The sequence below is a fragment of the Oratosquilla oratoria genome, chromosome 12 (genome assembly GCF_046742065.1).
Source record: "Oratosquilla oratoria isolate Oo_2021 chromosome 12, ASM4674206v1, whole genome shotgun sequence".
NCBI lineage: Eukaryota > Metazoa > Arthropoda > Malacostraca > Stomatopoda > Squillidae > Oratosquilla > Oratosquilla oratoria.
The window spans coordinates 3,635,775-3,659,854 of NC_134788.1; the positions used below are offsets into that span (position 1 = coordinate 3,635,775).

Consider the following 24,080-nt stretch of genomic DNA (forward strand, 5'->3'; position numbering starts at 1 on the left):
AAATAAATTGTCTTCAATTCTTTCAGACACTGCCAGTATTTTGTAATTTACCATTTTTTTTTTTTTTTTTTTAACATTCACTATTGGTGGTACCTTTGTTTTTCATCCTTTCATTTTCACATTTAACCTCAATTAGTTCTTTTTCTAATTCACTCAGCTCATTAATTATTTCAATATTCTTTTTAGATCACACGCTCAAGTAGTCTTTTCTTAAATCTATAACCCATTTCTTTAGTCCTATGAATTCTCGCTCCCATGAGTTTCTGTTAAAACCCATCTCCCTTTACATGTCTATGATTTGACTAAAATTTCTTTTGTACTTACCAAATCCAGAAAAAGGGTCATCAGTACTTAGCTTTAGCAGTCCTCTAGGGGTTTCTTGGCCTCTATTTACATTAAGTTTTAGTATAGCGCCTCCAGGGGGCTCTACATTCATGTCGACGTTTGATTAAAAACTGTCGCCATTTTCCGTTGATCCTTCTTGATTTTGTTGCATTTTCTCTTGATAGCACAAGCACTGTTTTAGCTCATTTTGGGTAACCACAAGTGCTCTCCCTCCCATTCAATACAACCCAGGTCTCCTTGCACTTCTGAGAATTTTTGCCTTATTCGGTAGTCTACAGAGCTCTAGTTGACACTGTTGACTGCTTGGTGTTTGTGTATGGTTCATGTATTTACCTAGTTGTATTTTACAAGAAGAGAGCTATGCTTGTAGTGATCCTTCCTTGTATCTTTCAGCATCAAGTTTGTTCTTAAATTCTTGTATAGTTTTTGCACTCACTGTTTCCTCATCCATTATATTCTAGATATCCACCACTCTGTGTGGGAAACTATTCTTTTTCAGATCTCTTCCATAACTATCCTTTTTAAGTTTCTTTTCATATCCTCTTGTTTTTCTTTTATCCCACTTTAATAAATCATCTCTATCGGGGACTTTCATGCCTTTCATAATTCTGTAGATGGTCAGTAGATCTCCTCTTTCTCTTCTTTGTTCCTGGGTTGGTAGTTCGAGTTTGGACAATCTTTGTTCGTATGTCAATTTGGGGAGTGTTGGTGCTATCTTTGCCATTGCTCTTTGGATTCTTTCTAATTTCTTCATAATCTTTTTGGTACCGAGTGTCCATAGTGTCGCAGTGTACTCCAATCTTGGTCTTATCAGTGTAACTAATATTTTCTTTACCATTTCTTCATCCAAATAGTCAAAAGGCCACTTTCATTGATCTTAGGAAATTGGAGGTTTCTTTGATTATTTTGTTGACATGTTTGTCTGGTGCCATGTCATTGCTGATAATTACTCCTAGGTCCTTTTCCAAGTTGACTTTTTTAACTTCCTTTGTACCAATTATGTATTATCCTGATATTCTAGTTTTACTTTTTCCAAATTCCATTATACTACATTTCTTGATGTTGAAGATCATTTCACACTTTTGACTCCATTCCCAGACATCATCCAGGTCTTTTTGTAGTGATTTACAATCTTCCTCTGTACTTACTCTCTTTAGTAGTTTTGCATCATCTACAAAGAAGTTCATATAACATTCCACATCTTCATCCATGTCATTTATATATATGGCAAACATTATCAGAGCCAATACATAGCCTTGTGGGACTCCACTTATCATTTCTTCCCAGGTTGAGTTCTTGTTTCTAAGTACCACCCTCATTTTTCTCCCGTTCAAGAAATCTTCCATCCATTCCGATAACTTTCCTTGTACTCCACCTATTTCAATTTTTCTTGGTAGCTTTTTGTGTGGTACTTTATCAAATGCTTTTTGTTGATCTAAGGAGGCACAGTCTGCCCATCTGTCCCTTTCTTGCATTATTTCTATTACCCTTGAGTAAAAGCAAATCAAGTTTATAGCACATGATCTTCCACATCTAATTCCAAAATGTTTTGGATTTAGTATATTATTCTCTTCCAAATGTTTAATCCATTTACTTTTTATCAATTTTTTGCAAATCTTTGCAATTGTGCTTGTACTCCGTCTGGGGTATTGGCTGCATGTTATTGTGGCAAAGTAGCATGCAGTTGATACTTTAGGGTCTATAGGGGTGCCCCTATGGACCAGAGCCACACATCATTTTGTCTGTGATAGAGGAAAACTCTGTACATAGAGAAATGATGACACTTTTATACTACGACTGTCCCTCTGTTATGCTGTCCCCCAACCCCTTGTTACTGTCCTGTACCATTTCTCTGAATATTCATTTCCTTTTTTCGCCTACCTACCCTGTGGTGGGGGCAAAAGAATACTGCTACCAAGTATTTCCACTTGAGTCGTAAAAGGCGACAAAATAGGGATGGGGGATGGGATTAGGAGTCCTACTACCTGTAGCCCCAAAAGGGGACATTCATAAAAACAAAAGTAAAGGCATAAGAGGGTTTGGGAGTTTTCCAACCAGTATCCTAAGGTTTGGGTCTTTTAATGTGTGTGGATGTGGTACAGATGAGTGTATAAGGGAAGAGATAGGCAGTATCTTTTCAATTGTGAATACAGATTTAAAATGTTTGTTCATAATTTCAGCCATTTCTACATCTGCATCAAGGGAATAATGAATATATATTCATTATTCCCTTGATGCAGTTTCATTATTTCATGTTTATCTTTTAGTTTGTCAATCACATACCTGTACAATAGTTTGGGTTGGTCCTTGCATTTTTCTATTATGTCCTTTTCATAGTTTCTCTTTTCTTTCCTGTGTATTTTTACATATTCATTTCTTAGTTTGATGTATATTTGCCACTTGCTCTTTTATTTTATTTTATTTTATTTTGTCTTTTTTCTATATTTTCCAGGCTTTGTCTCTTGTATATTTAGCCTCATTACATTTTTTGTTGTACCAGCTAAGAGGAGATTGTATGAAGGAGTGATTGTGCCAACAGCACTGTATGGGGCAGAAACATGGAACATAAGAGAGGAAGAGAGAAGGAGTTTGAATGTGTTTGAGATGAGGTGTCTGAGAAGTATGATGGGGGTTACTAGGCTGGATAGAGAAATGAGGTGAGGAGGAGAACAGGGGTGGTAAGGGAGTTGGGAGATAGGGTTGATGAAAGAGTATTGGGATGGTTTGGACACATGGAAAGAATGAGTGAAGAAAGACTAGTAAAAGAGGTATGGAAGGCAGATGTGGAGGGAGTGAACATGAGGGGGTGACCTAGGATGAGATGGATGGATGGGGTGAAAGGGGCTTTGGGGAAGAGGGGAATGTCTATTGAGGAAGGATGGGAGAGGACAGAAGACTGGGGTGAATGGAAAATGGTAGTATATGGATGATGTTGTGATGCATGAGGTGGAATGGATGGGGGGTGAGGTAGTATGTGTGAGTAAAATTTGACGCAGCCCGAAGGGATTTCTCCCCAACTTCTCCTCTTCTGCATGAGGGGATGGAGAGGGGGGGGGTGTCACTGATTTAATGAAGCGGCCTTGCTGTGGATGTGCTGTGTCTTGCATCACTACTTCTGACCCATGGCTGTGGACAAGATGCAGGGATGACCCGTCATCCAGGAGGTGCCAAGATAAGAGGGAGGGTAGAGGGTGGAGGGGAGTGCAGTGTTTAAGGGATGGAATGGTTGGGGATGGTTTTTATGCCTTTGTTTTTTGGCTACCTCCCTTGTAAGGGGGAAAAAGGCTTTGGTATATGTATGTGTTTTGTTTCTTCTTTGGTACGTATTTGTCTATTCCCTCATTGTAATTTTCTTTTAATATGTTCCATTTCTCTTCCATCTTTGTTTCTTCATTTAAGAAATTTTCCCAGTTTACATTTGAAAAAAAATTCTGAGTTTCTCAAAATCCCTTTTGTTATACATAAGTCTTCCTTTTCTATGTTTCTCATTACTTCTCAAATCAATCTGTTCTTTTAGTTTGAACTCTATTAGTATGTGGTCACTCTTCCCAATTGGTGTCTTGTATTTCATTTTATCCACGATTTCAGGCTCTGATGTATATATTAAATCTAGTCTCGACGGTTTTTCATTGTTTCTATACCTGGTATTTTCCTTTACCCTTTGAGTCAATGTGCATTCAAAGGTCATATCCAGTAGAATATTTCCCCAAAGGTCTTTTACACTTTTCACTGTCATTTCTTTCCAACATGTTTCTTTTGAATTAAAGTCACCTATAATTACTATATTTCCTCTTTCTTTCAATAATTCAATTAATGCATTGTGTCTTCCAACATTTTGGAATGATTACTATTTGTCCAAGACTGTTTTTGGGGGCATATATTACTACAAATTTTCTACTTTTCATGTCTCCGTTTTCAACTTTAATCATAATCAATTCCACATTATTTTTTCCTTCTGTAATCTTTGTCACATTTAAGCCTTTCTTAGTCAAAAACATGACTCCACCCTGTTTCTCCTTTCTATTTTTTGCCCAATGGTTGTATAGACCTTGTCCCACAATATTTGATGGTAGTGGACCTTTTAATGTTGTCTCCACAATTCCCATTATGTCTGGTTTCTCTACTGAAAGTCATTTAATTCGTTTAATCCTGAAATCATGCTGTCTAGGTTAGTACATGTTATTTAAAAAAAAAAAAAATTCTCCCTATTTTTTTTCTTTTTCTTTTTTTTTTAGTTTCCTTTTTTTTTTTATATATGTATCATTTTCTCAGCCTCAGGTTTGTACTCTCCAAAAAAACTCATTCTTTTCAGTCTCCATTCTTCCCTTGTTTTTTTATTTGCTTCATTACTGTCTTTTCTTTCTCTTTTTCCTCATTGCTCATTTCTTTTTTTTTTATCCATACATTTTTGTAATTGTCACTATTTGCCAGCTTTGCAGCTTTTGATAGTACTTCTTCAGCTATCATTTGAGACCATTAAATTGATTTTTAGTGGTCTATACTATTTTTTTCTAGAGTACTGTCCCATCTATGTACTTCTTCTATCTCTTTGTCCATTACCTGTCTTCTTGTATCTCTTTCAGAATGGCTTTTGCAATTTCTCTTCCTTTCTCTTTGGTATCTGTGGACATTATGTTTTTCTTTAACCCCTTGAGTACCGGATGTGTCTTTTGTGATACCTGCGTGTCACGGCTAAGTGCACCCGCCAGGAACCAAGTGTGCTCCCCGTGACACGCACATGTCACAGTTATGAGCTGTGTGTATTGAGGGCTCTCAAGGCCTCGGTTTCTGGGTTATTTCTACCCACGTGGTGACAAGTGTCTCTGTTTACAAACATAAGGCTCCAGCCATTCATGGGACGGTTTGAAACGTTTGTTTACGGGTTGATGGGTCGGTAATGAAGGGGTTAATACCATAAACTACAATGCACTTTTTTTTATCCATTGTGTCTCTTACCCAGATTTCCTTTTCTTTAATTACTTTAATTACTGTTTCTTTTACATTTTCCTCTACCTGCTGTTGTTCTATTTCTTTAAAGGTTATTTCCTGATTTTCTTGTTCTAGCTTCCACCGATTCTTTATTTCTAGGAGATCCGTCTCCTTAATTGTTTCTCTTACTATCTCAGTCACTGCTTGTATTTCTTCTTTGACTTCTTTTTTCAATGCCTCATTTTTACTTTTATCTTCATTTTTCCTTCTTTCAATATCACTTCTAACCATATTCAATTCATTTCTTAGATCATTAATCACTTCCATACGGTGACACCTACGTAGGCGGCATGAGGAGCAAGTGGGTATACGATGATGCCGACGTTGGCATCTTGACTATATTTATTGTAGTCGTACCTACGTAACCTCCATTCTCTCTAAACTGGCTTCATCATATTTTCCATGGTTATCAAAATTCACGGGTGAAAAAGAACGAACGATTGAGCACTGACTTTATTTTTTTATAATGCAATTATTATGATGCAACATTGCACGTTGGGCAGTTAATGCTGCCAGACGTGCGATGTGCCCCGGAGTGAAGAGGTTAAGCTCTTTGTTCATCTTGTCATTAGCTCTTCATAGTTGGTTTATCTCTCTGTACATTGCCCTATATTCATCTTTCAAATGTATTAATTCCTCCATCAAATCAGCAATATCCCGATTTCTTAGTACATTTTCATACCTATTTTTTTTTTCCACATCTAAACCTCTACCTAATAATCCTCTCTCTTTTGGAAATCCTGAAAAAATATTGGTGTCCCACCTTTGAGTTGATTTCGGGGTATCAATCATGCATGATTGTTTTAGTATCAGCCCCAGCGGTGACTCAACTCTGCTCATATCCAAACCTCTCTTTATTGGTTCAGTTTTCCTTCTTTTTCTTTCTCCATTTTGTGTATTTAATACACTATTTACTCGAAACTTATTTTGCCATTGCAGTCAATTGATAAATACAGCTGCTTCTCTTTCATAAGTATAACTAAGTGTTCCCTTTTGTTGTTATCGAAAAAGTGCTGTACAAGAGCTCGTTTTCTAGCCATTCACCCATATCTTTTCACATCTGTCTGTGTTGGTGAGTTGGCATTTATTCAAATTACGATGTCACAGTTTAGGAGGCCGATGAATGGCCAGCCAGGGGCAGGAAGAAAACCGCATGAGTGAAGAACATACTAGTGGACAACATGAGCAGTGTTAAAATGTGAGAAGGAAAATATGAAGACCTGGCCAGGTTGTTGTTGTTGTTCCCTAGACTGTCTGTCTGAGCAGTCCCATCTCCCCAAAGAATGCCACAGCCGAAATGGGGTTTTCCCACAAATCCTTTATGGAATGTATGTTGTGTTGTTTCCGCGCGTGATTGTGTATGGTGCAGTCTTCCATGACACATTGAATAGTATGGGGTGAAGTGTTACATCCTGGGCATTTGTCCACAATGTGGTCATCCAGTCTCTTCTGGTAGCTTAGAAGGGCTGGGTGGTGGCTGCATCGCAGTCTGGCCAGGTGAACTCTGTCCTTTTGTGGGAGAGAGGATTCAGAGGGATGGATATCAGGGGGTCTGGCATGCAGCAATGTGTTGTCTTTTAGTGTGTTAATGGAGCAGTGAGTGATGTGACCTGGCCAGGTAGAAGAGATAGGTTGTGCACTAAAGTCCACTGTAAGTTATTACACAAGCTTATGAAGAAAAGTACTGAACATATGGTGAGTAAACATATAATTTAACACCCATATTAGAACATCACCAATGCAAATTCCCTAGATGTAATCACCACACAGAAGACACACTCACTCCAGTTTTACAAAATCCCTTCACTGAGTAACTTATGGTCTGAACTTATGATTGTAACTGGTTTCCTGGGGTTTCTCTCTTGCAAGAGAGAACCTAGGCAACAGACTGACTGACAAGCTTTAAATTTTTTCATTTGATTAATGCGTTTAGCCTTTATCATCCTGTTCTTCCTGCTGTCTTTACAGTCTATCAAATGTTTCCCCTTGTCACACACACAGGGTGATCATCTTGCTTATTTCTTCTAGCAATGTTATTTTGATTTTTTCCCCACATACATATCTCCAGGTAGCATGGTGTAATGATATTCTTATTCTAATTTGTTAGACATTTCTGAGCCTTTGCTAACCTGTCAAAACTTACTTAGAAGTGATTTTAAAGGACTGCACCAGAAACCTCTACATAATCCTTTTCTTTTTATTTTATTACTTCCAAATGACATCAACCCTTAATCATGCAAGGCCTCTAAATGTCTTATGTATGAGAACACCTTCATTCACATAATGTGTGCATCTGTGAATATGCAGTTAAAAATAAAATCACAATGAAGGAGACATAACAGAATCATGCTATGTGCATACATTCCAATACACAAGAAATATATTTACAAGCATATTAACAACACCATAACTGCACCTCTAACCTTTTCATTATTTCGTCGAGAAACAACACGATCCAATCCATTAAATGCTCCGGAGGCCACAAAAAGAATATTTGTAGTGTCCACTTGTACTGTTTCACCGCGAAGTTTACGGGGGGAATTACGCTCTGGAACATTGACTATGGTACCTTCAAGCATCTGAAAAGCAATTAAAATCTTGAAATTCCCTTGAAATGCATGTGTACTGACTTAATTGTAAATGTTATATATAAGAAAAGAGCTATACTTGTAGTGTTTTATAGGTCTCCCTTTGCCATACATTTATATACATATACATATATCTATATATTTATATATGATAGAAGAAAGCTACAGATAAATGTGGGTAAAAGTAAGGTGATGAGATGTACAAGGGGTGAAAGTGGCAGTAGACTGGAAGTGAGCATTAAGGGAGAGCAACTGGAGGAAGTGGATAGTTTTAGATACTTGGGTGCAAATGTGGCAGGAAAAGGTGGAGTGAAGGTGGAGGTAGAATGTAGATTGAGAGAAGCGAGTACTGTATTTTTCGGACCATAAGGCGCTTCGTACCATAAGGCGCACCCGTAATTTGCTATTCCCCGTCCTTACATAAGGCGCACCTGACCATAAGGCACACCTGGTCTCGACATCGGATAATCATGCATATGTGAGTGCATTCAGAACTGAACATTTTTGTTGTTGAATGAGAAAAATCGGTTGGGATTTAGCAAAATTACAAAAATAAATTATATATATATTTTTTTATTTTGGTCAGTGAAATCAGATCACCTCCGTGGACGGTCTGCCCTGCCAATACCCCTAAAAAACAACATAAACATGTTACGGGAATTGTGGGGAATAAAACCAATATTAACAGTTTTATTCCCGGAATTCTCTATTCACTTAAATACACAAGATTTATTACAAACGACGATGAATTTTTAGTTTCGACCATGGGCACAATATAGCAATAGAAAATTAATTATTAATTTGGTAAATTATAATGTATCAACGTAATATGCAATTTTGTAAGCGGAAAAAAAACTGTGCTAAAACACATTTCATAAGTAACGAAGTCGTGTCGGATGAATGGTGCGCCATGTTTGTTATGATAGATGCCGACGTCGTCTGACCTAACCTGTGTTTAATAAATCATTACCTGCGAATTAAATGTCATCCGGCTTGTCCTCGTTGTCGCCGTCGTGAGAGACGTTGGTGGACTTTTCAATCACTCTCTCAGTTAGCGGGGTATACAAAGTTCTTGCAGCTTGAAGGAATGCATGTATCTCCGCTCCATAACATTCCTTCAAGAAAATGTGCCTGGCGAGATACTGTCGGAAGTACCAAGGTATTTTTTATTTTCATTTCCGCCCACAAAATTGCATATCACGTTGATACATTTTAATCTTCTATTGCTATATTACGCCCATGGTCGAAACTAAAAAAAATACCCAAATGACTACAGTCGGAGTGGAGCGAGACTAGACCAATGCAAAATGGCTGTCAGTGTTGTGGATGCTATCATATCATAGCCATGATAGCGTGAATGAATGCGGTGGCATGGACTCGAAAACTGTCGAAGTTTTCGTAATTTTCTTGTCAATATACAGGAGTCCCTCAAATAACGAGGATTCGAATAACACGGATTCAATCATACGCGGATTTTATTTCAAAACCATCTCAAATGTAGAGAACCGTTTTAAAATTCGCGCCGAGTCGGGCACGCATACGCACACACGCTGCAACATTGCAAATATTTGTAGTGACTGCTTTCTATTTTACCATATACAGTCGATCCTCATATAACGCGGTCATTATGTACACTGGGAACTGCTCAAACAAGGGTGTGGGGCGAGGGGATAGCCGTGGGTGGCTGCCTGCGGTTACGTGTCAACTTCCGGGTACTGATGCAGGAGGGAGGGAGGGGAGGAGAGGGGGAGTAGGGGGTAGCCAACAAGCTTTAGCTTGTCGCTTCCACCACATGCGCCGTGCTATCGTGAAATTTTACCGCCCTAACCTGTTGAAGTGTAATGTTTCTTTCGTTTGGAACACAACTAATAAGTCTGATAATGACTGCGCTTGTCGTGTCTTAATTTCTCTTATGAGGTTCTTGTTGTTACTGGCGGTGGTGGTTTGGGAGATCAAAAACAGACATATACACGCTTACACACGTGTAGACACGCACACGTAGATACATGTTAGACAACCAGTGTACAACCACTTCTCGTTTAATGATGACAATTGGGACCAGCGCGCCGTCGTTAACCGAATTGGTCGTTATGCGAAAGTGTATACATATACGTACATGTACTGTATGTACAATGTCCAGCAATACATGTATCCTTATTTTCGTGTATTTCCCTCTTTATTTACTGTTTATTTACAGTGGTTATCTTCCCGAAATTACCGTATATGACCAAATCTGCGTATGCTGACATTCCATATTGAATACCGGGGTATTTTTTTAGTTTTGACCATGGGCGCAATATAGCAATAGAAAATTAATTATTAATTTTGTAAATTAAAATGTATCAACGTAATATGCAATTTTGTGGGTGGAAATGAAAGTAAAAAATACCATGCTACAAGAAAATGTGCTAATGAACGAAGTCGGTAGCATAGGATTGGGACGCCATCTTGTCGTCTGCCAACGTCTCTCACGACGACGACAACGAGGACGAGCCGGATGACATTTAATTTGCAGGTAATGATTTATCAAACACAGGTTAGGTTAGTTTAGTTTAGGTTAGGCGAATTTATCATCCTTTCATTTCCTCGACATCGGCATCTATCATAACAAACATGGTGTACCATTCGTCCGACATGACTTCGTTACTTACGAAATTTGTTTTAGCACCTTTTTTTTATTTCCGCTCACAAAATTGCATATTACGTTGATAAATTATAATTTAAAAAATTAATAATTAATTTTCTATTGCTATATTGCGCCCTTGGTCGAAACTAAAAATTTACCACTACCGGTATATATTGTACCCCAGGTAGTTTTTCCAGCTTGCAGGATGGTAATGTAGACCTAAGCTTCAGAACACTTTACCTCACAGCTAATATCCACCGTACAAGTTCATTTATAACATCATACAAATTTGCCTCAGCCAACTTAATTATCGTACACGACGTCGTAACTTCGGGAGATTTACGTTAAACGAATATTGGTCTGTCATAAAGCCCGTCGTTACTCCGAGTTGTCGTTAACCGAGTAGGTCGTTAAACGAGGTGTGGGTGTATGTTGTGAATGCGTGTGCATGTACACACAAATACGAACACAGACACACGCACTTGCATGCTTACTTGTACATGTGAACACAGACACATACACGCACGCACGCACGCACACACACACACAAACACTCAAAATGGGATGAAGTAATAAGCGGTGTTCCGCAAGGAACAGTTCTGGCCCCAATAATGTTTGCTATACATATTAATGATATGGATGAAGGAATTGAAAGCTATATGAGCTTCTTTGCAGATGATGCAAAACTACTGAAAAGAGTGAACACGGAAGAAGATTGTGAATCACTACAGAGTGATCTAAATAAAGTACAGGAATGGAGTAGGAAGTGGGAGATGGAGTTCAATACAAAAAAGTGCAGTATAATGGAATTTGGAAAAAGCAAAAACAGAATAACAGGAGCATATAAATTGGGAGAAGAAGGAATAAAAAAAGTAGAAAATGAAAAGGACCTGGGAGTCATTGTTATGAATAATATGTCACCTGAGAAACATATAAATAAGATTTTTGGAGAAACTTATAATTTAATAAGAACAATCAAAGTTGCATTTACATACCTGGACGAAGAAATGGTGAAGAAAATTCTAATCACCCTGATAAGACCAAGATTGGAATATGCAGCAACGATATGGTCACCAAGTACAAAAAAATGTATAAAAAAACTTGAAAGAATACAAAGAGCAATTACAAAATTGGCACCAACACTCTCAAAACTATCATATGAAGAGAGACTAGCAAAACTTGAACTACAGACACTAGAGCAAAGAAGAGAGAGAGGAGATTTGATAGCTATTTACAGAATCATGAAAAGCATAGAAATTACTGATAGAGAGAACCTGATAAAATGGGATGATAGAAATACAAGAGGACACGGAAATAAAATAAAAAAAGACAGCTATAGAAGAGATCTGAAAAAGAACAGCTTTCCTCACAGAGCAATAGACAGTTGGAACAAGTTAGATGAGAAAGTGGTGTGTGCAAAAACAATACATGAATTTAAAAATAGTTTAGATAAAATGAGATATGAAGACGGGACACCACAAGCATAGCTCCCCTTCCCGTAAAATACAACTAGGTAAATACAACTAGGTAAATACACACCACACACACATACATACGCCACATACACACACACGCCACACACATACATACGCCACATACACATATACATACGCCACATACACACACACATACACATATACATACGCCACATACACACACACACACACACACGTGTATACGCCACATACACACACATGTATATATGCCACATACACATGCATATACGACACATACAGACACATATATATAAGCACAAACAACATACGCCACAAACGCCACATACATGCGCGCGTGCGAACACACACACACACACGTACACATACATACGGTTCTCGGTATTTAATATGGAAAGTCAGCATACGCAGATTTGATCATACGCGGTAATTTCAGGAACCTAACCCCCGCATTATTTGAGGGACTCCTGTACATGCATCGTGGTTATAACTTGGCTGTAACTTTTGCTACGCCTATGCACTGTCGCCGTCGGCAGGCTAGCTACGAAATGTGTCAAAATAGTACGTCACTGTCCGAGGCATTTTTTTGCACTGGAGCCACACATAAGGCGCACCTCATGATAAGGCGCACCACCCGATTTTGGCCGATTTTAAGGATTTTGCCCGCGCCTTATGGTCCAAAAAATACGGTAAATGCCTTGGTGGATTGAAGAGTGTAATGAGGAATAGACATTTGGGAATGGATGCTAAGAGGAGACTGTATGAAGGAGTGATTGTGCCAACAGCACTGTATGGGGCAGAAACATGGAACATAAGAGAAGAGAGGAGTTTCAATGTGTTTGAGATGAGGTGTCTGAGAAGTATGATGGGGGTTACTAGGCTAGATAGAGTGAGAAATGAGGAGGTGAGGAGGAGAACAGGGGTGCAAAAGGAGCTGGGAGACAGGGTTGATGAAAGAATATTAGGATGGTTTGGACACATGGAAAGAATGAGTGAAGAAAGACTAGTAAAAGAGGTGTGGAAGGCAGATGTGGAGGGAGTGAACATGAGGGGACGTCCTAGGATGAGGTGGATGGATGGGGTGAAGGGGGCTTTGGGGAAGAGGGGAATGTCTGTTGAGGAAGGATGGGAGAGGACAGAAGACAGGGGTGAATGGAGAATGGTTGTATATGGATGATGTGATTGCATGAGGTGGAATGGGCGGTGAGGTAGTATGTGTGAGCAAAATTTGACGCAGCCCGAAGGGATTTCTCCCCGTCCTCTCCTTTTATGCAATGGGGGGACGGAGAGGGGGGGGTCGCCGATTTAATGAAGCAGCCTTGCTGTGGATGTGCTGTGTCTTGCGACACTGCTTCTGACCCAGGGCAGTGGACAAGGTGCAGGGATGACCCGTCATCCAGGAGGTGCTCAGATAAGAGGGAGGGTGGAGGGGTGTGGAGTGTATTCAGGGATGGAATGGGTGGAAATGATTTTATGCCTTTCCCTTTTTGGCTACCTGCCTTGTAAGGGGAAGCCTTGGTATATGTATGTATGTATGTATGTATGTATGTATGTATATATATATATATATATATATATATATATATATATATATATATATATATATATATATATATATAATATAATACAAGAAAGGGACAAATGGGGTGATTGTGCATTCCTAGATCTATAAAAGGCTCTTCATAAAGTAACTGACAAAATCTTTTTCATGAAAACTGGGAACCACAGGAGAGATACAAGGTAAATTACTGAAATGGATGGAGGACTTTTACATGGAAGAAAAATGAGAGTAGTGCTCAGAGATAAGAGTTCTACTTGAGAGAAGGTAATTTATGGAGTTCCAAAAGGGTCACTATTGGCTCTAATAATGTTTGCTATCTATGTGAATGACATGGACAAAGGTGTGGAATGTTACATGAACTTCTTTGCAGTTGATACAAAACTGTTAAAGAGAGTACTGAAACGTACTGTGACTCACTACAGAGAGATCTGAACAGGGTCTGGGAATGGAGTCAGAAGTGGGAAGTGGGAAGTGTAGCATAATGGAATTTGGAAAAAGTAAAAAAGGATATCAGGACAATATAAAATTGGTTAAAAAGACATAACAAAAGTGGGATCTGAAAAAGACCTGGGAGTAACCATTACAAAAGATCTGTCTCCTGACAAGCATATAAACAAAACTGTCAGCAAAACCTATAACTTATTAAGATCAATAAAGGTGGCTTTTACTTACTTGGATGAAGAAATGGTAAAGAAAATATTAGTCACACTGATAATGCCTAAATTGGAATATGCAGCGACACTATGGTCACCCAGTACTAAAAAGAATATAAAGAAAATTGAGAGAATCCAGAGAGGAACTATGAAGATGGCCCCAACACTATCAAAAATGTCATATGCAGAAAGACTGTCAAAACTAGAACTACCATCTCTGGAACAAAGAAGATAAAGAGGTGACTTGTTGACCATCTACAGAATTATCAAAGGTGTAGAAGTCCTTGATAGAGACAACTTAATGAATTGGGATAAGAGAAACACAAGAGGACATGGAAAGAAACTCAAAAAGGACAGTTATAGAAGAGACCTGAAAAAGAACAGCAGCTTTCCCCACAGAGTGGTGGATGTATAGAGCATACTAGATGGAACAATAGTGTGTGCAAAAACAATACAAGAATTTAAAGAGCAAATTAGGTATGGCAAGATACAGAGATGGGACACCAAGAGCATAGCTCCCTTTCCCATAAGATACCTCCAGGTAAATACACTGGGTACAAATAAATAGAATCTGTAAGTAACAAGGGCAAATTCCCCATTTCATGGTACTTTTTTAACAAAAACATGAAAAAATTCATGAAGCTCAAATGAGAATCTCCATTTCAACTTACATGAAAATTAGTGCTTTAATCATAAAATTCAGACTTTTATCACCTAAGGACAGCAAGTTTGATGGACATTTTACAATTTTGTTTTTTGGGAGGTAATTTTGCAGAGGATAAAACGTAACTTCTCTTTGATCAAATTATATAAAAAATTAGCATATGGTTGCATTATTTGACCTACATACATTCTTTCCATGTGTCCAAACCATCCTAATACTCTTTCATCAACCCTATCTCCCAACTCCCTTTCCACCCCTGTTCTCCTCCTCACCTCCTCATTTCTCACTCTATCTAGCCTAGTAACCCCCATCATACTTCTCAGACACCTCATCTCAAACACATTCAAACTCCTTCTCTCTTCTTCTCTTATGTTCCATGTTTCTGCCCCATTCAGTGCTGTTGGCACAATCACTCCTTCATACAGTCTCCTCTAAGCATCCATTCCCAAATGTCTATTCATCATTACACTTTTAAATCCACCAAGGCATTTACTCGCTTCTCTCAATCTACATTCTACCTCCACCTTCACTCCACCTTTTCCTGCCACATTTGCACCCAAGTATCTAAAACTATCCACTTCCTCCAGTTGCTCTCCCTTAATGCTCACTTCCAGTCTACTGCCACTTTCACCCCTTGTACATCTCTTATTTGACCTATTATCTTTAAAATGTGTGATTCTCATGCAATTTGATCAAAGAGAAGTTACATTTTCATCCTCTGCAATATTGCCAACCGACTCGCTCATAGTCGACCAAACTCGAACAAGAATGGTTTTTGCTGAAATGCACAATTTCATATGAAAAATTAGCATATGGTTGCATTATTTGACCTATTTTCTTTAAAATGTGTGATTTCCATGCAATTTAATCAAAGAGAAGTTACATTTTTATCCTCTGCAAAATTACCGACAACAGCTATGAATACCGTCCGACTCACTCATAGCCAACCAAACTCGAACAAGGACGGTTTTTGCTGAACTGCACAATTTTATATAAAAAAAATAGCATATGATTGCATTATTTGACCTATTTTCTTTAAAATGTGTAATTTCATGTAATTCGATAAAAAAGAAGTTACATTTTTATCCTCTGCAAACTTAGCAACCACAGCTATGAATATCGTCCAACTCATTAACAGCTGACCAAACTCGAACAAGAACAGTTTTTGCTGAAAGGCACGATTGTATATAAAAATTAGCATATGGTTGCATTATTTGACCTATTTTCTTTAAAATGTGTGATTTCCATGTAATTTGATCAAAGAGAAGTTATATTTTTATCCTCTGCAAAATTGCCGACCACAGCTATGAATACTGTCCGACTGTTTTTGTTGAAATGCACGATTGGTCAAATTACATGAAAATCACATATTTTAAAGAAAATAGTCAAAATAATTTAACTATATGCAATTTATTGCACTAATAACACAATAGTAAGAAACTTAACCCCTTCCATACGGTGCCGCACACGTAGGCGTCATGGACTTAGATCTCGGTGGCAGCAACCAATGCCAGCCGTACGACGTGTCGTTAATAGAGTGTAGTTTGATCCATACCACCAGTGATCATAGATGGCGGGCTGGACGAATCGTAGCTGTGGTCAGTAATTTTGCAGAGGATAAAAACGTAACTTCTCTTTGATCAAATTACAGGAGTCCCTTAAATAACTCGGGGGTTAGGTTCCTGAAATTACCGCGTATGACCAAATCCGCGTATGCTGACTTTCCATATTAAATACCGAGAACCGATGTGTAAGTGTGTGTGTGTGTGTGTGTGTGTGTGTGTGTGTGTGTGTGTGTGTGTGCTTGTATGTGGTGTATGTATGTGGCATTTGTGGCATACGTATGTGTTTGTGAGTATATACATGTGTGTGTATGTGGCGTGTATGCATATGTGTATGTGGAGTATATACATATATGTGTGTATGTGGCGTATACATATATGTGTGTATGTGGCGTATACACGTGTGTGTGTGTGTATGTGGCGTATGTATATGTGTGTGTATGTGGCGTGTGTGTGCGTGCGTGTATGTGTCTGTGTTCACATGTACAAGTAAGCATGTACGTGCGTGTGTCTGTCTTCGTATTTGTGTGTACACGCACGCGCATTCACAACATTAGTTGGCCACGAATGGAGCAGCACGCATTTTCGGAGCGCTGGCTAACAAGTGAAAATATAAACAAGAAATTGGAAACAAACAGCGTCGGCCTCGTTGTTTATATACAGTGTGGCAGAGGCTGTGTATTCGTGGTGAAATGATGTAGGTCGTAATTGTATCTCCGTTTAACTTTTTCTTTTCTTTTCTTTTTTTTTTTGTTTGTTTCACTTTTCAAAATGGAAACCCCTAAAGCGAAAGAATCAACAAAAAGAAACCTGGAAGAAACAAGAATTGAAACACCATGAGAGGTAGTAAGAAAAAAAATCATGCTTCGCATCAACACCCAGAGAATACCAAAGGTTAGACGTAAGTAGATTTTCTAGTTTTGAAAGAGAAGGCAATGGACTACTTAGAGATATAAACGACATCGTTGATGAACTATTAGAGCTTAAAAGCGAATGCAAGATAATGTACCAAGAAGTATCAAACTTAAGGAAAGCTAACGAAGAGAACAATAGGGAGATAGACGAGTTGAAAAGGGAATTAAACAGCTAAAGGGTGACAATGAGAGGCTGAAAAGTGAGGATATTAGTAAGAACGAGGCTCTGAAACGAGAAATTAAAAGTCAAATGAAGGAAGTGACTGAAAAGGTGGAAGAAAAAATAAAGGAGAATGACCTACAAGAAATCAAAAAACAGTGGAAAATTGAACAGGAAAGTCATGAAATATCCCTAAAGAAAATAATGGAACAACAGGTAAAAGATAATACCAAAGAAACTGTAATTCAGGTTATTAAAGAGAAAAGTAACCTAGTTAGGGACACAGTGGATAGAAAAAGGAGTATAATAGTCTATGGCATTAAAGAAAAGCACAATGTACCAAGATATCAGAGGGAGAAGGAAGAAAAAGAGATTGCCAAAGAAATACTAAAAGAGTTACAAACAGATGAGTTAGGCTGGGATCAAGAAATCGAGGAAACACATAGAATGGGCAGGTACTCTAAAGATAAACAGTATAGACCACTAAAAGTTAAACTTAGATCGCAATCAAGCGCAGAAGAAATATTATCTAGAACAGTAAGATTAGCAAACAGCGAACAGGACAAAAATATTTGGATAAAAAGAGAAATGAGTGAGGAAGAAAAAGAGAAAGAAAAGGAACTTAGGAATGAGGCGAATCAAAGGAATGAGAATAGAACTGAAAAGGAGGAGTTTTTTTGGAGAGTGATAGACATGAGGCTGAGAAAAAGATATATAGGGAAATGGAAACAAAGAAGACAGAAGGGGAGGAGGAGAGAGGAAACTAAAAATAGCTTATACAAATATAGATGGAATAATCTCAGGAATAAACGAACTAAATGATTACCTAGTCTCAGAAGAACCAGATATAATGGGAATTGTAGAAACCAAACTAAAGTACACCCTAACACCCCACACTGTGGGACAAGGTGTATACAACTGTTGGACAAAGAATAGAAAGAATAAACAGGGCGGAGGAGTTCTAATGTTGACTAAGAAAGATTTGATTGTAACAAAAATAAATGAAGGAAAAAATAATGTAGAATCAATTATAGTACAAGTTGAAAAACATAAGAACATAAGAACATAAGAAATAAAGGAGACTGCAAAAGACCATAAGGCCTACACTAGGCAGCTCCGTATCCATCACCACCTGTCATCCCCATCCATAAAGTTGTCTAATCGTTTTTTAAAACAACTGATAGTTTCAGCGCTTACTACATGGTTACTAAGTTTATTCCATTCATCGACCACCCTATTAGTAAACCAATTCTTGCCTATTTCCTTCTTAAATCTAAATTTGTCCAGTTTGTACCCATTACTGCGAGTCCTGCCCTGTTGTTTTATTATGATGACCTTGTTTGCATCACCCTTGTTATAGCCTTTTGATCCACTTGAACACTTCTATTAGATCATCACCCCGCACTCTGCGTCTTTCCAGAGAGTGTAAGTTTTAGGTGCCTAAGCCTCTCTTCGTAAGGCAAATTTCCGAGTCCTTGTATCATTTTGGTCATTCTTCTCTGTACGGGTTCTAATGAATTTACGTCCATTCTGGAGGACGGTGACCCAAAACTGTACCGCATAGTCAAGGAGGGGTCTAACTATCGCTAGGTAAGTTTAATAATTACCTCTGCACTTCTATTCGTTTACCGTCCTAGCAATGAAGCCTAATGCTCTGTTAGCTTTATTTCTGGCGCTAATACACTGCTTTCCTGGTTTTAAAGGTCCGGACTCACCAGAACTCCCAAGTCCCTCTCGCACGTCAGATTTTTCTAAAAACGTGTTATCTAAGTTGTATCTATTTTCGGGGTTGTGTACCCTACGTTTTAACACGCTACACTTAGAGATATTGAAGTTCATTTGCCACTTCACTGACCATGTTAACAGCTATATTAAGGTCATCCTGCAGAATCTGGGCGTCGTCTCCTGACCTAATTAGGCGTCCATTTAGTGTCGTCCGCAAACTTACTAACATCACTATTTAACCCTTCGTCTAAGTCGTTTATATACATAATGAACAACAAGGGACCCAAAACCGAGCCCTGGGGAACCCCGCTAGTAACATTGCCCCACCTAGATTTTATTCCATTTATGGTGACCCGTTGCTTTCTGTTACTAATCCAAGCTCTAATCCATTCTAAACACTTTTCCTCCTATGCCATGGGCTTTGATTTTATTTAGTAGTCTCTGGTGTGGCACTTTGGTCGAACGCTTTGCTAAAGTCAAGGTAAATTAACATCGTAATTTTTCATTGTTGTCTGCCGCCTTATATACCTTAGTGTAAAAGGATAGAAGATTAGTCACACATGACTTACCCTTGGAGAAAACCATGCTGTGAAACACGAATTAAATTATGCCCTTCAATGTTTTCTCTGAGTCTATTTACTATTATTGATTCAAGCATTTTTCCTATAACCGATGTCAAACTGATTGGCCTGTAGTTGCATATAGACGATCTATCTCCCTTCTTAAAAACAGGAACAACGTTTGCCTGCCTCCAAGCAGTTGGAACAGAACCAGTGTCTACCGATTTATTGAATATTTCAGTTAACTGGTCGCAGATTTCAAATTTACACTCTTTAAGCATTCTTGGAAAAATTTCGTCTGGACCCGGAGATTTTGTAGCTTTAAGTCTGTCAATCTGCTTGACTACTTCCTCTTTACTAATGCTGATATTAGTTAGACTACTTCTTCATCCCCTCTGAAAATCGGATCGCAGTCAGGTACTTTATCTAACCTCTCATCAGTAAATACCGATAGAAAATAATTGTTAAACTCCTCACTCATTTTTTCTTCCGATTCAATCATGACATTTTCATTGTTTTTAATTGGTCCTATTCTTTCTTTATTTTTTGTTCTATAGAGTGAAAGAAACCCTTTGAAGGGTCAACAAATGAAGAAAAGAAAATTTGCAGTGGTATATGTACCTCCTAAAACACAAGCATGGACAGAAAGGATCATTCTGAGTTACTAGAAGATACAAAAAGATGAATTAATTGAAACATTGAAAGATGGAGGAAATACAGTAATTATGGGTGACTTTAATTCAAAAGAAATATGCTGGGAAGAAATGACAGTGAAGGGGGGAGAGAAACACTGGGGCAATGTACTCCTTGACTTGACCATTGAATACACAATGACCCAGTGGATTAAAGAAAATACTACATACAGAGGAAATGAAGAAAAATCAAAATTGGACTTAATACTTACGACAGAACCTGAGATTATTGAAAAAATTGATTATAAAACTCCGATAGGAAAAAGTGACCACATACTAATTGAAATGGAATTGAAAGAACAAATAGACCAAAGTAAAAATGATAAACATAAAATAGGAAGACTTATGTATAACAAAACAAACTTTGAGAAACGTAACACATTCTTTCGCAATGCAAACTGGGAAAAATTCCAAAATGAAGATACAGGGATAGAAGAAAAATTGAATATATCAAAAGAAATTTATGATGAAGGAGTGAACAAATATGTACCAAAACAAAAAATGGAAAAGGCATACATAAAGAGCTGGTACAACAAAAGATGTAGTGAAGCTTAGGAAAAACGAGACAAAGCTTGGAAAAAGTGGAAAAGAGATAAGAAACAAAGCAAATGGCAAACGTACATCAAACTAAGAAACGAATATGTAAAAATACGCAGAGATGAAAAGAGGAATTATGAAAAAAAGATAATAGACAAATGTAAGGAAGAACCCAAACTATTTTACAAATATGTAAATGGAAAACTGAAAAACAAACAAGAAATAGAAAAACTGCGCCAAGATAAAAAGGAATATACAGAAGAAATGAAAATGGCTGAAATTATGAACAACCACTTCAGATCAGTATTCACAATAGAAAACTCGCCTAACAGTGTAGATAGGGAGAGAAAATTATCCCCAGCAATGAAAGAAATAAACGTAACACAAAAAGAAATCGGTGATTAAATTAAAACCCTTGATGTCAGAAAATCACATGGCACAGACAGGATTGCAAACTGGATACTGAAGGAATGTATGGAAGAATTAACTGACAAAATACATAATATAATTAAATCCTCACTTAAAGAAGGAAAAGTACCATTGGACTGGAAAAAGGCAAACATTGTACCAATTTATAAGGGAGGTGATAAGGAAGATCCATCTAACTACAGACCGGTCTCACTAACAAACACAATAGCAAAAATTTGTGAAAGAGTTGTTAAAAACAGATGGGTTAAATACCTGGAAGAAAAACCTATACTGAACCCAAATCAATTTGGATTCAGACAAGGGAGATCATGTACAACAAACCTGATCTGCTTCTACTCAAGATTAGTAGACATAATACAAGAAAGAGACGGATGGGCGGACTGTGCTTTTCTGGACCTGCAAAAGGCATTCGATAAGGTACCTCATAAGAAATTAATAAATAAGATAGAATCAAAGGGTGGAAGCAGAGGAAAATCATTGGAATGGATGGAAGACTTCCTGATTGGGAGGAAAATGAGAGTTGTAATTAGAGAAAAATTCTCCAACTGGGAAGAAGTAAAAAGCGGTGTCCCGCAAGGATCGGTACTGGCCCCGATCATGTTCGCTGTATACATTAATGACATGAATGAAGGCGTGGAGTGCTATATGAATTTTTTTGCAGATGATGCAAAATTACTTAAAAAGGTAGATACGGAAGAGGACTGCAACTCACTGCAACAAGACCTGGACACGATATGGAATTGGACTCAAAAGTGGGAAGTGAAATTTAACCCCTTCCATACGGTGCCGCACACGTAGGCGTCATGAGGAGCAAGTGGATTCGCGACGCTGCCATATCGGCGTCTTGATTATATTTATTGTAGTCGCCCCTGTGTTTTTACATTCTCCCAAATGCGCCCTGAATCCCATTCTCTGTGGTTTTCAAAATTCGCGGGTGAAAGAGAGAACGATCGATATGAGCGGTGACTATACTTTATGATGCGAATATTATTACGTTACGTCATACGGCTGGCATTGGCTGCTGCCCGCGAGATTTAACACCCGTACTGAAGTGGTTAATATAAAGAAATGCAGTATAATGGAATTTGGAAAGAGTAAAAACAGAATATCAAAAGAATACAGAATTGGAGAAGAAAAAATAAAAAAAGCAAACTCTGAAAAAGATCTTGGAGTGATGATTGGAAAGGACATGAAACCTGACAAGCATATAAACAAAATATTCGGAGAAACCTACAACTTATTGAGATCCATCAAAGTGGCATTTACTTATATGGATGAAGAAATGATAAGGAAAATACTAACTACACTAATAAGGCCAAAACTTGAGTACGCAGCATCACTTTGGACACCCAGCACCAAAAAGAATATTAAGAAACTAGAAAGATTACAAAGAGCGACAAACTGAACCTAACAACACTGGAACAAAGAAGAGAAAGAGGAGATTTGCTGACTATCTACAGAATAATGAAAGGAATGGAAGTTTTAGACAGGAATGACCTGTTAGAGTGGGACAACGGTAAAACGAGAGGACACGAAAAAAACTGAAAAAAGATAGTTATAGAAAAAACTTGAAAAGGAACAGTTTCCCACACAAAGTGATTAATACATGGAACAAATTAGACAACAAAACAGTATGTGCAAACACTATACAAGATTTTAAGATAAAACTTGATGCGGAGAGATACAAAGACGGGTCACCACGAGCATAGCTCCCCTCCCGTATATTACAACTAGGTAAATACAACATACACTGGTTGTCTAACACGTGTCTACGTGTGCGTGTCTACACGTGTGTAAGCGTGTATATGTCTGTTTTTGATCTCCCAAACCACCACTGCCAGTAACAACAAGAACCTCATAAGAAAAATTAAGACACGACAAGCGCAGTCATTATCAGACTTATTAGTTGTGTTCCAAATGAAAGAAACATTACACTTCAACAGGTTAGGGCAGTAAAATTTCACGATAGCACGGCGCAGGTGGTGGAAGCGACAAGCTAAAGCTTGTTGGCTACCCCCTACCACCCCCTACTCCCCCTCTCCTCCCCTCCCTCCCTCCCTCCTGCATCAGTACCCAGAGGTTGACATGTAACCGCAGGCAGCCACCCACGGCTATCCCCTCGCCCCACACCCTTGTTTGAGCAGTTCCCAGTGTACATAATGACCACGTTATATGAGAATCGAGTGTATATGTTAAAATAGAAAGCAGTCACCACAAATGTTTGTGATGTTGCAGCGTGTGTGCGTATGCGTGCCCGACTCGGCGCGAATTTTAAAACGGTTTTCTACATTTGAGATGGTTTTGAAATAAAATCCGCGTATGATTGAATCCGTGTTATTCGAATCTGTGTTATTTGAGGGACTCCTGTACATGGAAATCACACATTTTAAAGAAAATAGGTCAAATAATGCAACCACATACTAATTTTTAATATAAAATTGTGCATTTGAGCAAAAACCATCATTGTTTGGTTGAGGTTGGCAATTAGTGAGTCGGACGGTATGTGGTTGGTAATTTTGTAGGGGATAAAAACGTAACTTCTCTTTGATCAACTTACATGGAAATCACACACTTTAAAGAAAATAGGTCAAATAATGCAACCATATGCTAATTTTTTATAT

General features: G+C 38.1%; 1 protein-coding gene across 7 annotated transcripts in view; it reads right to left on the reverse strand.

Annotated features, from left to right (window-relative positions):
- LOC143030915 (ATP-dependent clpX-like chaperone, mitochondrial) overlaps positions 1 to 24,080 on the reverse strand; it is a 160,885-nt gene that overhangs the window by 55,653 nt on the left and 81,152 nt on the right. For all 7 annotated transcript variants that reach the window (XM_076194166.1, XM_076194167.1, XM_076194161.1 and 4 more), the window contains one exon: positions 7,758 to 7,913. In XM_076194166.1, the coding sequence (XP_076050281.1) occupies positions 7,758 to 7,913 (156 nt within the window). The remainder of the gene's footprint in view (positions 1 to 7,757; positions 7,914 to 24,080) is intronic.